This window comes from Lynx canadensis, chromosome F2, assembly GCF_007474595.2.
Source record: "Lynx canadensis isolate LIC74 chromosome F2, mLynCan4.pri.v2, whole genome shotgun sequence".
NCBI classification, from domain to species: Eukaryota; Metazoa; Chordata; class Mammalia; order Carnivora; family Felidae; genus Lynx; species Lynx canadensis.
Window position 1 is genome coordinate 35,255,452 of NC_044320.2, and position 16,470 is coordinate 35,271,921.

The window sequence follows — 16,470 nt, forward strand, 5'->3', positions numbered from 1 at the left end:
CAAAGTGACTTTTAAAATTGTGTCTGTATAAGTAAAATACTCTAAAAGTTTTTCTGATGTTTGGGGCTACTAATAGACAATTATTTGATAAAATTGATCTGATTTGATTTATTTAAGATAATCAGGGAAAAGAACAAGGACAAACCAGAGCACTATTTAGAGACTGCCAGAAATATTAAAAGTTCTCTTTCTTTTTGGAAATTAAATATTACAATTACATTTGCTCTGGCAGTTATAAATATTCTGGATCAGATTTTAGAAGTTTTCATAGGATGAATGGTAATGTCTTTTATCACCCAGTGCTTATTATATAGCTTCCATTGATTCAGTTCAGAACACGTTTATTAAGTGCACTCTCTGTGTTTGGTCCTGTGACAGTACTGGGATACAAGCTATGATGTCATTGTTGAAACAGGTCTGTGGTTGGTTCAAGCACTCAGCTGCCCTGCCTTTATCTCACAGTCCTATAGACCAAACCTTTCTCCCTAGACAGACATGTCTATAAATATTTCTCCTGAGCATATGAAGTGTGGTGACATTTGCTGGGGTCAGACTTATAATCCGTCCCTAGGGATAGTGTTACAGAGATGGTTCCATTATAGACCTTTTAGGAGATGGGCTTCTGCAAAGTCCTTGCATAATATTGAGTAACCTTTGAAAATTGGGCCTTATGTATTTAGCAGAAGATAGTATTTTTGCTTATATGATGGGATATTATATCCAATAGACATATTTGTTATCTTTAGCTGGATGTATCTGTTTTTTTTTTTTTAATTGTAGATGCATGGCAATGTTTTTTGGAATGTTCACTGCTAATCTATAATGTATCTTAGGTTTCTAAAAATAAAAACCTCAGCAACGTCCCCTCCCTCAATCGTCAAGAGGGAGACATTTGTCATAAGATCTTCTCTTCTACTCTGTATTTCCAATACATGCACACATTTATATGTACATACTACACTCATAGGCACTTGTGGCGCACAGATAAATTGCCTCTTTTTTTGAGTAGGGAAAGATCTCCTTTGTCCAGATACCAAGACCCACAGGAGTGCAGTGTCTGACATACGATTTGAAGTCGACACACTTACGTGTTTTTCTGCAGTAGTAGGTAGAGGTGGTGGGTTTCCTCCTCTGAACACTCTTGGCTATGGCACTAATTTGTTGGTTTTGTTTCTTGGCAAAATAGTTGTGATATTGGTATAAATATATATATGTAAAAATATGTGTGTTTTATATATGTAAGCTTGAAAATGTCTGCAGTATATGATATTTCAGAAAAGAAAACTATTTTCTGTCTCCAGGGGAAAGAGTGGTGGCTTTTGCAGCTGTAGAAGGGATTTTCTTCTCGGGATCTTTTGCTGCTATATTCTGGCTGAAGAAAAGAGGTCTTATGCCTGGACTCACTTTTTCCAATGAACTCATCAGCAGAGATGAAGTAAGGAAGGAAGTATTCTTCTAGTTATATTTGTATTCATTTTTGGTGTTTATTTTTCTTTCCCCTGGAAAATGCTTATAATGACACATATCCTGGTAATTAAAAGAAAATAGGAAGTAATTTCTTACTTGGTTTTTAAGACATTGTGTTTTTCTTCTGCCTCTTGTTCCTCCTCAGTCTTCCCTGCTCATCCTTAAATATCATTAAATCCTAGGTTCCCACCTTGGCCTCTCTCCTTCACTGTACATGACCTCCTGGCTGATCTTCTCTGTTTCCATGGAATCAGCTACCATTTAGATGCTCATAACAACCCCAACTTTAGCGCAGACATTCTTTTTTTGAGCTCCAAACCCATATGTTCAAGTGCGTGTTAGATAGTTTGTCCTGAAAGCCTCCACAGATATCTCAAACCTAATATTTCAAAAATAAAATGCATCGCTTTTCCCCCAGATTCATTCTTCGGTTTTCCCTGTATCATTGAATGATACTACCTTCTATCCAGTCATCCAAATTTGAATTCTGGGAGTCATTTTAGATCGCATTCTTTCTTTCTTAGCCACATCCAACCAGTAACTAAATCTTGTCTCCACTTGCCTGCACTGCCCTTTCCATCTTCCTACCAACTTTTCCATCTGTTGATTACCTTCTCACAGGTGACAACTCAAAACTTTCCTGACTCAATTAGGTAGAATGGACCACTCTTTCCTTTATGTATCCCTTTGAAACTGGTACCTGTCCCTATATTAGAGTCCGTACATATTCTGTACTTTATTCCTCTCTCCTCTGTTGGACTCTAGGCTCCCTGTGTGCAACACCTTGTCTTATTTGTCTTTCTGTTCTCAAGATTTAGCCCATCACAGCCTTCAGTTCATATTTATTGACTGCACTAATCCTGGCCCCTCAGCTTATTTCTTTTCTTTTCTTTTCTTTTTCAGTATATGAAATTTATTGTCAAATTGGTTTCCATACAACACCCAGTGCTCATCCCAAAAGGTGCCCTCCTCAATATCCATCACCCACCCTCCACTCCCTCCCACCCCCCATCAACCCTCAGTTTGTTCTCAGTTTTTAAGAGTCTCTTATGCTTTGGCTCTCTCCCACTCTAACCTCTTTTTTTTTTCCTTCCCCTCCCCCATGGGTTTCTGTTAAGTTTCTCAGGATCCACATAAGAGTGGCAGAGAATCTAAGGACAGCTTATTTCTAAGTGACACTGTCAAGTTGTTAACTTCTTTGAGCCTCAGTTTCTTCCACTATAAACCTTGATAGGATTTTGTTAAAATAAAATGAACGAGTATGTGTGAAAATACTCTTTAAGTGCCATAAAATGCTTTGTATAATTTTTGTTATTTCATGTCTTTCAATTTCTAATAATTTTTATCATAAATGTCTTATGTGGTGATTATAGAGACGTCAGAGAATAAAATCACTCAATCTTAACACAGAGATAACCACGTTTAGTATTTCATTGTATTTCTTTTTAGACAATTTTCTACATTTAAATCTATGTAGATATATATGAACATCATAATTTTATGGTTTAAAATACTCTGCTTTTTGCATATTTTTATGAGCTGAGATTTATTAGAATATTGTGAGCATTTTTCTATGAAATTAAGGAATTTTAGAAAGAGTAGTTATGTTAGATATATAATATTCTAATGAAGGAATGTATCAATTATTACACTATTCTATAATTGGGAATTCAGGTTATTTCTGGGTTTTTTTGTTTAGTTCTTTTGCTATAATGCAAAATGAATGTCTTTGTATATGAGCTTTGTCCCAATTTCATATGATTTTCCTACGCTAGTTTGCCTATACATAAAGTTACTAGATTATAAGGCTTAAACATTTAAAGATTATCCATATTTATTTGCAGATTTCTTCCCAGAAATTTTATAGCAAGCCCTACCCAGCAATGTATGAATGTGTCTTTTCTTACCATAACCTCACCAAAATTTGGATTCCTGTTTTAAATATTTGACAAATTTGATAGGGGTAATGGTTTCTTATTTTTGGTTTTATTTGCATTTGTTTGATTACTACTTAGATTGAACTTTTTTTCATAATGATATTAGTTATTTGTTATTTTTTTTCCCTTTTATCTATTCTTGTCTTTTGCCTCTATTTCTGTTGATATACATTCCCAATGCACAGTGACTGATGGGGCTCTTTCAATAAGTGTTTGTTTTTTGCATTTGTTATATTTATGCATAAATATTATATAAAATATTAGTTTTGTCATATTTATTGTAAATACATTCCCAGTTTGTCCTTTGCTTTTTAAATTTTTTTAAATTTATCTTTATCATAATAATTATTATTTTTTAAATTTACATCCAAGTCAGCATATAGTGCAACAATGATTTCAGGAGTAGATTCCTTAATGCCCCTTACCCATTTAGCCCACCCCCCCCCCCACAACCCCTCCAGTAACCCTCTGTTTTCCATATTTAAGAGTCTCTTATGTTTTGTCCTCCTCCCTGTTTTTATATTATTTTTGCTTCCCTTCCCTTATGTTCATCTGTTTTGTATTAGTGAGGTCATATGATATTTGTTTTTGTCTGACTGGCTAATTTCGCTTAGCATAATACCCTCTAGTTCCATCCACATAGTTGCAAATGGCAAGATTTCATTCTTTTTGATTGCTGAGTAATACTCCATTGTAGATATATACCACATTTTCTTTATCCATTCATCCATCGATGGACATTTGGGCTCTTTCCATACTTTGGCTATTGTTGATAGTGCTGCTATAAACATGGGGGTGCATGTGTCCCTTTGAAACAGCACACCTGTATCCCTTGGATAAATACCTAGTAGTGCAATGGCTGGCTCATAGAGTAGCTCTATTTTTAATTTTTTGAGGAACCTCTATACTATTTTCCAGAGTGGCTGTACCAGTTTGCAGTCCCACCAGCAGTGCAAAAGAGATCCTCTTTCTCCACATCCTCACCAACATCTGTTGTTGCCTGAGTTGTTAATGTTAGCCATTCTGACAGGTGTGAGGTGGTTTTGTGGTTTTGTGGTTTCGATTTGTATTTCCCTGCTGATGAGTGATGTTGAGCATTTTTTCATGTGTCGGCCATCTAGATGTCTTCTTTGGAGAAGTGTCTATTCATGTCTTTTGCCCATTTCTTCACTGGATTATTTGTTTTTTGGGTGTTGAGTTTGATAAGTTCTTTACAGATTTTGGATCCTAACCCTTTATCTGACATGTCGTTTAAAATATCTTCTCCCATTCTGTCGGTTGCCTTTTAGTTTTGCTGATTGTTTCCTTTGCTGTGCAGAAGCTTTTTATTTTGATTTTGTCCAGGCACCAGGGGCGCCTGGGTGGCTCAGTCAGTTAAGCGTCCGACTTTGGCTCAGGTCATGATCTCACGGTTCGTGGGTTCAAGCCCCATATCAGGCTCTGTGCTGACAGCTCAGAGCCTGGAGCCTGTTTTAGATTCTGTGTCTCCCTCTCTCTCTGCCCCTCCCCCACTCACGCTCTGTCTCCCTCTGTCTCAAAAATAAATAAACATTAAAAAAAATTTTATTTTGATTAGGTCCCAATAGTTTTTGTTTTGTCTCCTCGAGGATTTTGATGGCTTCCTGTCTGACATTGAGGTCTTTCATCCATTTTGAGTTTATTTTTGTGTATGGTGTAAGAAAGTGGTCCAGGTTCATTTTTCTGCATGTCGTCCAATTTTCCCAGCACCACTTGCTGAAAAGACTGTCTTGATTCTACTGGATATTCTTTCCTGCTTTGTCAAAGATTAGTTGGCCATACGTTTGTGGGTCCATTTCTGGGTTCTCTGTTCAGTTTCATTGATCTGAGTGTCTGTTGTTGTGCCATGTCCTTTGCTTTTCAATTTTATTTGTTCTTTTAACATATAAAACCCTGAAATTGATGTGATCCACTTCCAGAGATAATTAAATAATCACACATATTTTCCTCTTGACTTTTGAACATTTAACTTTAATACAATTGGAATTTGTCTAGTATAAGTATAGAATTTGGTACAAAAATAGGATAAGTTAGAATTTAACTTAACTTTATTTCACACACTCTTAGGAAATTTTTCTAGTTCTTTTTGTTAAGTAATCCATCTTTCTCCATTGACTTGCGATGGCTTTTTTATTATATATTAAAGTTTTTAAGTGTACTAAAATCTGTTTGGGGACTATTTTTTCTTTTCATTAACCTATCTATCAAATTCCATGCCAAACAATTTTAATTATTGTTGTTTTTTATGTTTTGATAACTACTAGGATAAATCCCATAACATTAAATCCTATTGAAAATTTAAATCCTATTAAAATTGTTCTTATAAGATTCTGCCCATATATTCTTAAGGATTAATTTTTTTTAAGTTTGTAATGTTTCCTTAATTTATTTTTGAGGGAGAGATGGAGTGCAAGTGAGGGAGGGCTAGAGAGAGAGGGAGACACAGAATCCAAAGCAGGCTCCAGGCTCTGAAATGTCAGCACAGAGCCCCAAGTGGGGCTTGAACTCATGAACCATGAGATCATGACCTGAGCTGAAGTTAGATGCTTAACCGACTGAGCCACCCAGGCACCCCAGATTAGTTTTTTAATTGAAATGTATTTGACATACAATATTGTGCAAACTTAAGATATGTAACATATAAATTTTATACATTTTTCTGTTGTGATACGATTGCCATTGTAACAATAATTTGGACCTCTATCACATTACATAATTATATCTTTTTGGTAGCTCAAATAATTAAGTTCTCGTCTCAGATTAATTTTTTTAATGTTTATTTACTTTTTGAGAGAGAGTACCCATATGTGTGTGAGCGGGGGAGGGGCAGAGAGAGCAAGCAAGCGCGAGAGAGAATCCAAACCAGTCTCCATCTGTCAGTGCAGATCTCAACATGGGGCTTGAACCCACAAACCTTGAAATCTTGACTTGATCTGAAACCAAGAGTCAGACGCTTAACTGTTTGAGCCACTCAGGTGCCCCTCAGATTAGATTTTTTTTTAATGTGGGGTTTTTGTTTTTTGTTTTTTGGTTTTTTTTTTTGAGAGACAGAGAGAGAGAATTAGAGGCAGAGCAGGGGAGGAGCAGAGAGAGAGAGAAGGAGACAGAGAATCTCAAGCAGGCTCCACACTGTCAGCGCAGAGCCCGATGTGGGGCTCTAATTCACGAACTGTGAGATCATGACCTGAGCTGAAACCAAGAGTCAGATGTTTGACCATTTGAGCCACCCAGGAGCTCCATAATTTTTTAACTAGAAACAATCCCATTGAAATTTTTATTGGAATTACTTTAAACCTCAAAATTAATTTTATCTACTTATTGATTTAGCAGAATGAGTGCCTACCTTTGATTTCCTCATCTCTGTAATAGGTAGCTAGCTCTCAGTTCTAATCAACACTTTCTGTAACAGCTTTCACAGTTTATTTGAAATTCAGCCTTTGGTAATTTGAAGTATCCTCTTGAGTCCAGTCTGGGAAAAATGTTTGACTAGCAAATCTTCTAAGATTAGCTGTTCAAAGGGGCTTTTTTCTGATGGTTTCTTCTGGGAATGATAACTAGGTAAATAATCCTTGGAATACAACCTTTGATTTGAGTCTTATCTTTAATTTGTCTTTGGTTTTTGCTGATTTATTTAGAAAAACCCAAGTAAACTCTGATTTAAAGTGCACATTCCTTCCTCCGCCTTCTGCCCCTCCTCGTCCTACAAAATTATTTCTTTTTCTTTGCAGTTTAGAAATGTTCATTGACTCTGCCTTGAGGTCAGTCTCTAGCTTAATTTTGTTTGGCACTGCATCATCTTTCTCTGTCTCTAGCCTCTCTCTCTTTTTCTTTTGACTTTTTGCAATTACTCCTGTTGTTTTCAGCTTTTTACCATCTGTTCTGTGTTTTGGAATCCTGATCACTGTAGGTTGGATCTCCTTGCTCTGTTCTCTATTTAAAGCTCTCTACGATTTCTTGTATTTGCATAAGCATTCTGTTCTCAAGGTATCTCACAAGTTTATTTTCTTTGGTTATCTGCAGTGTCATTTCTACTTTGTATAGCTTCAAATGGTTTTCTTAATTCTTCAGTCTCCATTTTCATTGCACTAAATTTATTTTTATCTTGAGCTGTTCTTATTTAAGATAAATGTCTTTCTGAAATCTCATGAGTTTCATCTTTTCTTTATTTTTTTAGTTATTATTTTTAATGTTTGTTTATTTTTGAGAGAGAGAGAGAGGGAACACAAGTGGAGGTGGGGGGCAGAGGATCTAAAGCAGGCTCTACACTGATAGCAGAGAGCCAGAAAGGGGACTCAAACCCATGAGCCATGAGGTCATGGCCTGAGCCAAAGTTGGATACTTAACCAACTGAGCCACCCAGGTACCCCTCACCTTTTTCTTTAAATACTTATTATTTTCAATGATTTTTAATTTTTTTTATACATTAGAAATTAATGAATTTTCATTCTAGCCCTTGCTTTGTTTTCCTTTCTGAAACGATTTTGGTTGCAGATTTTTTTAAATGTTTATTTATTTTTGAGACAGAGAGAGACAGAGCATGAACGGGGGAGGGGCAGAGAGAGAGGGAGACACAGAATCGGAAGCAGGCTCCAGGCTCCGAGCCATCAGCCCAGAGCCCGACGCGGGGCTCGAACTCACGAACCGCGAGATCGTGACCTGGCTGAAGTCGGACGCTCAACCGACTGAGCCACCCAGGCGCCCCTGTTTGCAGATTTTTATTGTTGTTGTTGATGAATTCATCTGTCATGTTTATGAATTAAGATTGGCTGGCACTGAAAAATTTTCATGATAGGCTATTATAATTGGCATTTTAATGAGATTTGAAGGAAAGTAGTTCCTGGTACTGTGAATTCTTTTATCTTCCGTAAGTTCTGTGTTGCATTCCTAGAACCTACTTATATGATGCCTGACACATGACTGTGTGAAAATTAGACATTCTTTGACAGTGGTACTTTTCTTCTATTTTAGGGACTTCACTGTGACTTTGCTTGCCTGATGTTTCAATACTTAGTAAATAAGCCATCAGAAGAAAGGGTCAGGGAGATCATTGTTAATGCTGTTGAAATTGAGCAGGTAAGCAGGGTAGCTTATATGATTAGCACATCTCTTTTTCTCTGATGTTTGTAATTATTGTGTTAGGTTGACTCATTTGAAATTGCCACTTATAAGCCAAAGCAAATATCAGTAATTTTATATAGTCAACCTGACATTACGAAAAGATGATGCATTTCAATTATTATGTCAGTTTATAATTTGGTTCATAAGTAAATGTTATACATTAAGGTTTATGTATATATGTCAATTTATAATTTGGTTCATAAGTAAATGTTATACATTAAGGTTTATGTATGTATGTTATGAAAAGATGATGCATTTCAATTATTATGTCAGTTTATAATTTGGTTACTAAGTAAATGTGATATATTAAAGTTTATGTATATTAAAACCTATTTCAGGATTTTTTTTTCTGTCCCTTTGATCTGTCACATTCTGTGCCATAGCAAACTATTTTAATCATTTCAGCTTTATATTTTTTAGATTTTCAGCTACTGGAGGGAAGTGATAGTTTCTTCTTTGTTTTGTATTTTCAAAACCAAGCAGTGTATCTAGCTTGAAGCATGCACCAAATATTTATAGAATTAACAAGTCAATGAGTTCACAAATAGTAAAAATTTATAGAATATAAAAATTTCTGACTACAAAGACCTGGATGTTCCACTTAATGTTTTTATCATTTGAAAGAACTAGTTTAAAAATAAAATAAAAACTTTTGACTCTTTAAAAAAAATACCATACAGTTCAATAGCCATAGTTTTCATATTGGGAGGGGTGAAAAGGAATGAAATTCATTTTAGTATTTTTAATCATTTTGAGAACTAAATCCAAATGGTTAGTATTTTTGTTTTTTCTCGATTAACACTTTGCCACTGTCTTTCAATATAGTTGGAGTTCAGTTTAACCCCCAGATCCATTTCTCTTTCTCATTTTCTTTGTTAAATGTGTTTCTCTCTTTCCTAATCCCCTTCCATAACCATGTTCCCCACAGTGATCATCTCTGGTGAATCTTTTTCCGGATATTTCAGGACAAAGTATGCCCTCCTTTCTCTCTGGAAAGTCTGTGAATTTAGGTCCTATATATACTACTTTGTAAAATATAAGCAATTTGACAGTTTCAGTTTACTTTGGCTGTTTGAGAATGTGAAATACTGTGAATAGTAAAACCCCAAACATTTTTAAACAAATGGATATTGCCATGTTGAAAGAATTTACCCTAGTGAACTTTCCTCAGGGACTTAGAAGATTAAAACTAATACCCTGTTTTTATTTGGAAAATACTTATTTATTGTTCTGTCTTTGTACTTGATTCTGTTTTTGTTCGTATCTCAGGAGTTTCTAACAGAAGCCTTGCCAGTTGGCCTCATTGGAATGAATTGTGTTTTGATGAAACAATATATTGAGTTTGTAGCTGACAGATTACTTGTGGAACTTGGATTCTCAAAGGTAAGATATTTAAAAATTTATTACTACTAGCTAAAATGTTAGTAAGACCACTAAAATACTATATTTCATTGAAAGCATTTGTATCACATCAGTCTACTTTTTAAAATTACTGTGACAGCCTTGTTTTGGATGAACAAATTTGTTTTGCAAAATCCTTTGAAACTTGAAATTCATAACAGAAGGAAGAGTTGATAAATCTTAGAATTAATAAGTTCAATAAATTACTTGTAATAATTGCAGGTATTTAATAGGATTATCTTTAATTGGATTTAATATGTATATATATATGTTACCCTCATAAATCCTCATGGGTCTGTGTTGTAATTTTTGCATTAATACTTTTTTTAAAGACTTGTTTAACTTATGGGACACCTGAGTGGCTCAGTAGGTTAAGTGTCTTGACTCTTGATTTTGGCTCAGGTCATGATCTCATGGTTCGTGAGTTTGAGACCCGCATTGGACTCCCTGCTGATAGTGCAGTGCCTGCTTAGGGTTCTCTCTCTCTCTCTCTCTCTCTCTCCCTTTCTCTCTGTCCCTCCCATGTGTGTTCTCTCTCTCTCAAAATAAATAAAATAAGCTTATAAAAATAAAAAAGAAACCTGTTTACCTTTTACTTATTTAGTGAGATTGGTGCATCCAAACATTTATACTTTTAAATACAAATGGTTATTAGGAAGACATTGTCATAATTTGGTCCTTTGAACTCAGTTGCCTTTTAAGTTATTTTTCATTTTTTTTTTATCAGAGATAATATATCTGAATTTCATAAAGCCGTGTGCTTCTCACATGACATAACAGGTGGAGGCTGCAGCCAGTCTACCTGGGTTTGAATCCTGGCTCTGCCACTTTCTAGCTCTGTGACCTTAAGCACGTTGTTTAACCTCTACCTTCATTTCTTCATCTACGAAAGGGAGATAATAATAATACTTACCAGAAAGGATTGTTGATGAGTTGGTATACATAAAGCACTTAAAATACTATCAGACATACAGTAAATACATACTAAGTGGTCATGTTGTATTCACCATAATTGGATATTCATGGAACTTTACAATGTACTGTATATGCGATGGTAATTAGAAATTATAGGTTTTAACTTCTTAGCATGGAAATGTAAGCTTAAGTTGTATTTAATGAGAAGCCTTGTTATGTGTTGTTGTTCTTATGGGTGTAATTTGGCTTCTTCAGAATGTCTAATAACACTTCTTTTCTTTTTAGGTTTTTCAGGCAGAAAATCCCTTTGATTTTATGGAAAACATTTCTTTGGAAGGGAAAACAAATTTCTTTGAGAAACGAGTTGCAGAGTATCAACGTTTTGCAGTTATGGCAGAAACTACAGATAATGTCTTCACCCTGGATGCAGATTTTTAGAACTCTCCCCATAGATAAACCTATCACTGGTAAATAGCAGTCTGTTTTTCTCTGCTTTAAAAAACAAAAAAACAAAACAAAACAAAAAAACAAAGTAGCTCCCTTAGGCAACAAAAGTTTGCTTAAAAGGAAATCCAAAACCAAATTTCAATAAGTTGGATTTATAGAAATACACTCTAATTTTCCCATTTGACATTCAGGATGTGACTTCAATTCTATTGTTTTGTCACGAAAATATAAGATGGTGTTATGTAGTGATTAAGAGCATGAGGTGAGGGGTCAGATTTGAGATTCTGCCCTTACTGCTTTGTGTGATCCTTGGAAAGTCAGTTAATCTCTCTAAATCTCAATGTATGTATCCTTAAAGTGGGTGTAATAGTAGCTCCTAAATTTATCATGTGGATATGAGGATTGACCTACAAAATAGGTGCTTAGCCACGACCACCACCATTACTACTTATTAACAGTCTTAATTATGGTGGTGATGTGATAAAATTCTCCCCTGTCCTCAAAGTAATTTTGATTCTAGGTTCTAAGATCTAGAATTAGATCTTTATATTTTAATGTTTGAGGGAGAATATAAAGATTTCATTTAAAAATTATAATTCTCATTAACTTGAGAATTGCTTCTTCAAATTCCTCAGCATGTAGTAAAGGAAATTTAGTTCTCAGTTGCTTTGGGCAGGACACTTATGAAGTGAAATTCGGGAGATCAGCCTGGCAGTTGACCTTGTAAGTAAAATGATTTTGCTCCTTTAGAAATCAAAAAGGTAACAATTGCCAGACATAGCTAGCCCTGAAATGTTTAAACCTTGGGTGAATTAGCTAGAATAGCATTTCCCCAAGAATGTTCTAAAAGCTGTGAGCCCCTCTAGATATTTTGTGGGGAAAAATGGGATTCTGTGGTCAGATGAACCTGGGAAATGCTATCCTCCCTTCTTCCTCTTTGAAGTATATAGTCAGTACATCAAAGAGAGAAATTCTTCAGGACATAAAACTTACTTCTCCCTGCATATCCCAGACTTACTTAACAAAGGTCTGTAGTTTACCTGTTAACATCTCACCTAACTAGTATTCCTCTGAATATAGTTTGGAAAAGGCTGCCCTAGAACCATTTTGTACACAGAGGAAGGACTTGTGGACTAGGCAAAGGAGACCTGGAGGGATTTACTAAACCATTCATATTTGTGCCGAGCTGAGTAACGTACCTGAGACTGACCTCAGCTGTGCTTCTTTAATACTCTTCAAACTCTTTTATGCTGTTAAAAGGTAGAGTCCTAATGGAACTATGCGTCCTGCACAATAGCAGATGGCAAGGGAGACAAAGGTTTCTGCAGAGGAGACAGTGAGGAAAGGCCATGGACCCCTCTTTACCGTTAGGAAGAGCCAAGAGGTAGCCTGAGCCCCCAAAACAGTGTGGTTCCCCACTTAACAGCAAACTGCTTTATAACATTCTGCAACCTAGAATTTAGAGATTTTTCACTTTGCATAAGTTTTTGCTCCATTCATTCAGCAACGTTCTAATGACTGAAGATGGGAGTTCTCAAGTGGATGCAAGAGGACCAGGCCATAACCTTGTTAGGGAAACTGTCAGAAGCCTGTGATATTTCGGCCTATGACAGTGCCATTTGTTCAGTTTGTTCAGTGCTTCCTGGTTGGCCAGCTGGTTTTACATCATGTCACGTGATCACTCAACAGCCTTATAAGCTTGACAGCTAATATTGACATTTTACTGCTAGGAGAGAGTGAGGCTCAGGGAAGTTAAATGACTTGGCCAAGGTGGGCTCTTATCACTGTCCTTGCAGTAGAATTCTTTTTCCCTAGAGATTATCATCTTTCTTGTATTTAGTCCTTTACATCCATCTTGATGTGATTTTGCCTATTTTCTCATTCAGGTATCATGTACTTTATTAAGGTATTATGTAAATTATTTACCTATATTCAGGTAGTATGCTCAAAGATGTGTATACTACTGTAGAAACACTTAACATTATAAATTGAGAATATCTGCAATAATATTGGAATGAAAGAAAAAAGTTTTCAGTGCATATTCCCTTTGTTTTGAATCCAGATCTTTCTCATAGGTAATGACAGGTGCCTTAATATGAAGCTTATTTATAGTAGCAATAAACCTAACTGTTGAGATGAAGAAGTTTTAATACTGAAATACTGGATTTTTAATACACTGGTTTATTATATTCAGTGTTCTGTATCCTTTTCCAGGCCTTCAGGTTGCATATTTATTTATTATGTTTAGTATTTTGGTTCCTAGTTCTTAAGGAATGAAGAAATTGTGGAATTGCCTTTTAATACTATCTCACAGGTAAAGAAATTCAGAGTATGTTTACAAGTTTTTTTTAATAGCACATGTACTTAAGTCATTGCTATAGTAAAGTTAAGTTTGTTATTTAGGAATGTATAAACTTGTAGTTCATGACAGCACTTATTAAAAATAACTTCATTGTAGTATGTAGAATCATGACTTGGAAGGACTTGGGAAGACAGTTTGATTCAGTGCTTTCAGAGAAGGCTATTTTTTTGTTCAGTTACACACAATAATAAACAATTGTTTTTACCTATAAGCTTACTCGAGTCATGTCTTAGTGTCTCATTTTGGAATATCAACATTTTCTTCTTCTTTTGACATTTTATTTTTTATTCATAAAAAGTGATTACAGTTGGCCCTTGAACAACATGGGACTTAGGGGCACCAAATCCCCGCACGGTTGAAAATCCACATGTAACCTTTGACTCCCCCACAAGTTAACTATTAATAGCCTACTGTTGACTGGAAGCCTTACCAATAACACAAACAAGTTGATTAGCACATATTATGTGTGTTATATGTATTGTGTACTGTATTCTTACAATAAAGTGAGTTAGAGAAAAGGTGTTTTTAAGAAAATCATAAGAGAAATACACTTACAGTACTATACTCTATTTATTGAAAAAAATCCACATATACGTGGGCCTGTGCAGGTCAAACCCATGTTCTTCAAGGGTCAACTGTATTGAGAAAACATAGCAGTTTGCATATTTAAAACACATATTATTTAATATTCATAACTTTGCATTTTACATTTAAATATGCTAACTTCCATGTCATAGAATTCCCATACTGCATTTGCATGGATTAAGCTAAGGGCTTAATGTCACTAACTGATTTTCAGTGATAAAGAAATCTGTTCCTGAGCTGCATAAAAGCCAGTTTAGTCCTATAATCAGGTATTATGTTTTTGAACTAAATTGGCATGAATTGGTAGCCAACTCAGGAGCTCTTCTCAGTGGAATCTGCATGAGTGGTACAGAAGTGAAATCTCGTTTTTCTTTGTTTTTCCCAGCCTTTAGATAATCTCCTTTTTAGATGACTGTAAATTTGAAGGAAAACTTGTTATTCCCAGGGCCTTAGAAAGAAAGGATTTAAGCTTTCAAATTTGGGGCCTAAGGAAAATATAGGTAAAAATGGAAGGATAGAGATTGATTTTTTTGTACAGATAAAAATACAACAATTCAAGTCTTTTTCTAAGTTCACAAGATTGTTAACTTAGTGCATTTGATTCTTTTATAATAATGTTTTGTTTTTTTCCAAATGTCTGGTAATTTAGCAAAGCTATTTGGTATTTACTGTGTATATAGAGAGCTTTATTAGGTGTGGTGTACCTAAGTCTTTTTGCTAAAATGCATTGTGGTCAATCAAGCCAACCCTGAATATGTAGAATGTTGGGGTTTTTTTTCCCCAAAGAAATAGGTTGTTTTGTTATTTTTTGGGGTTAGTGTGTTGAAATAAACTGTATCATAGCTACATCATTTTGTGTGTGTCCTTTTTGAGTAAGAGTATTTCTTTATAAGTGAAGGGGCTACCCTAATTAAGAAATGTATATGTTTTCTCTTTGTGCATACAGATAAATACATATTGGTATTACTTTGTTCAACTCTCTCTCTTTCTCTCTCTCTCTCTCTCTCACACACACACACACACGCACACACACACACACACACACACACACACTGTTCTTTTGACATAAGTGGGATTCCCCCAGTCCTCCCTCTCATCTGCCTTCACCTAATCCATGTCTCTTTATATCCAGCTGAGATTCCACAATACATAATATTACTAGGGGTAATATGTGTACTTTACCAATACCCTGAACTCTGTTCCTCTTCTGCATTTATACCATACATAGAAAAGTCAAGGAGATTTCCCCACCCTGTTACAAACATGACGACAATCAGTTTTTCCATATTTCCCTCAATAAGCAGCCAAATGCTGCTAGAGAAAAGGACATGTAAGACAAATTGGATCTCCTTACTATAAATCCATGTAAACATTTACCTACTGTCTTAGTCCATTGGGGCTGCTATTGAAAACTATAAACTGGGGGGCTGAAACTAGGCATTTACTTCTCACAATTGTGGAGGCTGAGAAATCAAGGTGCTGACAGATTCGGTGTCCCGTGAGTCTCACTTCCTGGTTCATAAACAGTTGTCTACTCACTATGTACTCACATGGAAGAAGGGTGAGGGAGCTCTCTGAGGTCTCTTTCATAAGGGCCCTAACCCTATTCATGATCCAGTCACCCAGGCCCCACCTCCAAACATCAGCACACTGGGGATTAGGTTTCAACATGAATTTTGGTGGGACACAGCATTCAGTTTATAGCACCTACCTCAGCACTATCTGATAACTCTAGTACAATTTCCTGGTAAACTTGTTCTCCATTCTCCACAATTGCTTTTCCACACTATGCCCACCTTCTGCTACTACCCTCACTCCCCAAGAAGGTGCCTTTGTCATCTGCTTTTTCTTTGTGAATTGTGGGCCCACGAGCGATATTCTGGGCTGAAAAATATGACAATTAGAGGAGTCCTAAATGTAGAATCTAAGAAGCCGCAGTATAACTCAATATGCAAGTGTCTGTGCACGATTTCTGTCCTGTGGAGTCCTTGCAATCAGAGAGGGATTGAGGACATTAGCTGTTCTTTTTTAATTTTTTTTTTCAACGTTTATTTATTTTTGGGACAGAGAGAGACAGAGCATGAACGGGGGAGGGGCAGAGAGAGAGGGAGACACAGAATCGGAAACAGGCTCCAGGCTCTGAGCCATCAGCCCAGAGCCCGACGCGGGGCTTGAACTCACGGACCGCGAGATCGTGACCTGGCTGAAGTCGGACGCTTA

At 35.9% G+C, this 16,470-nt stretch overlaps 1 protein-coding gene across 1 annotated transcript in view; it reads left to right on the plus strand.

The window, feature by feature from the left end:
• The window catches only part of RRM2B (ribonucleotide reductase regulatory TP53 inducible subunit M2B), a 36,940-nt gene extending 21,842 nt beyond the window's left edge, over positions 1 to 15,098 (plus strand). Inside the window, exons 6-9 of the mRNA XM_030304082.1 lie at positions 1,302 to 1,435; positions 8,391 to 8,495; positions 9,810 to 9,923; positions 11,142 to 15,098. Of these exons, the coding sequence (XP_030159942.1) occupies positions 1,302 to 1,435; positions 8,391 to 8,495; positions 9,810 to 9,923; positions 11,142 to 11,294 (506 nt within the window). The 3' untranslated portion in view covers positions 11,295 to 15,098. The remainder of the gene's footprint in view (positions 1 to 1,301; positions 1,436 to 8,390; positions 8,496 to 9,809; positions 9,924 to 11,141) is intronic.
• The last annotated feature ends 1,372 nt before the right edge of the window (positions 15,099 to 16,470 follow it).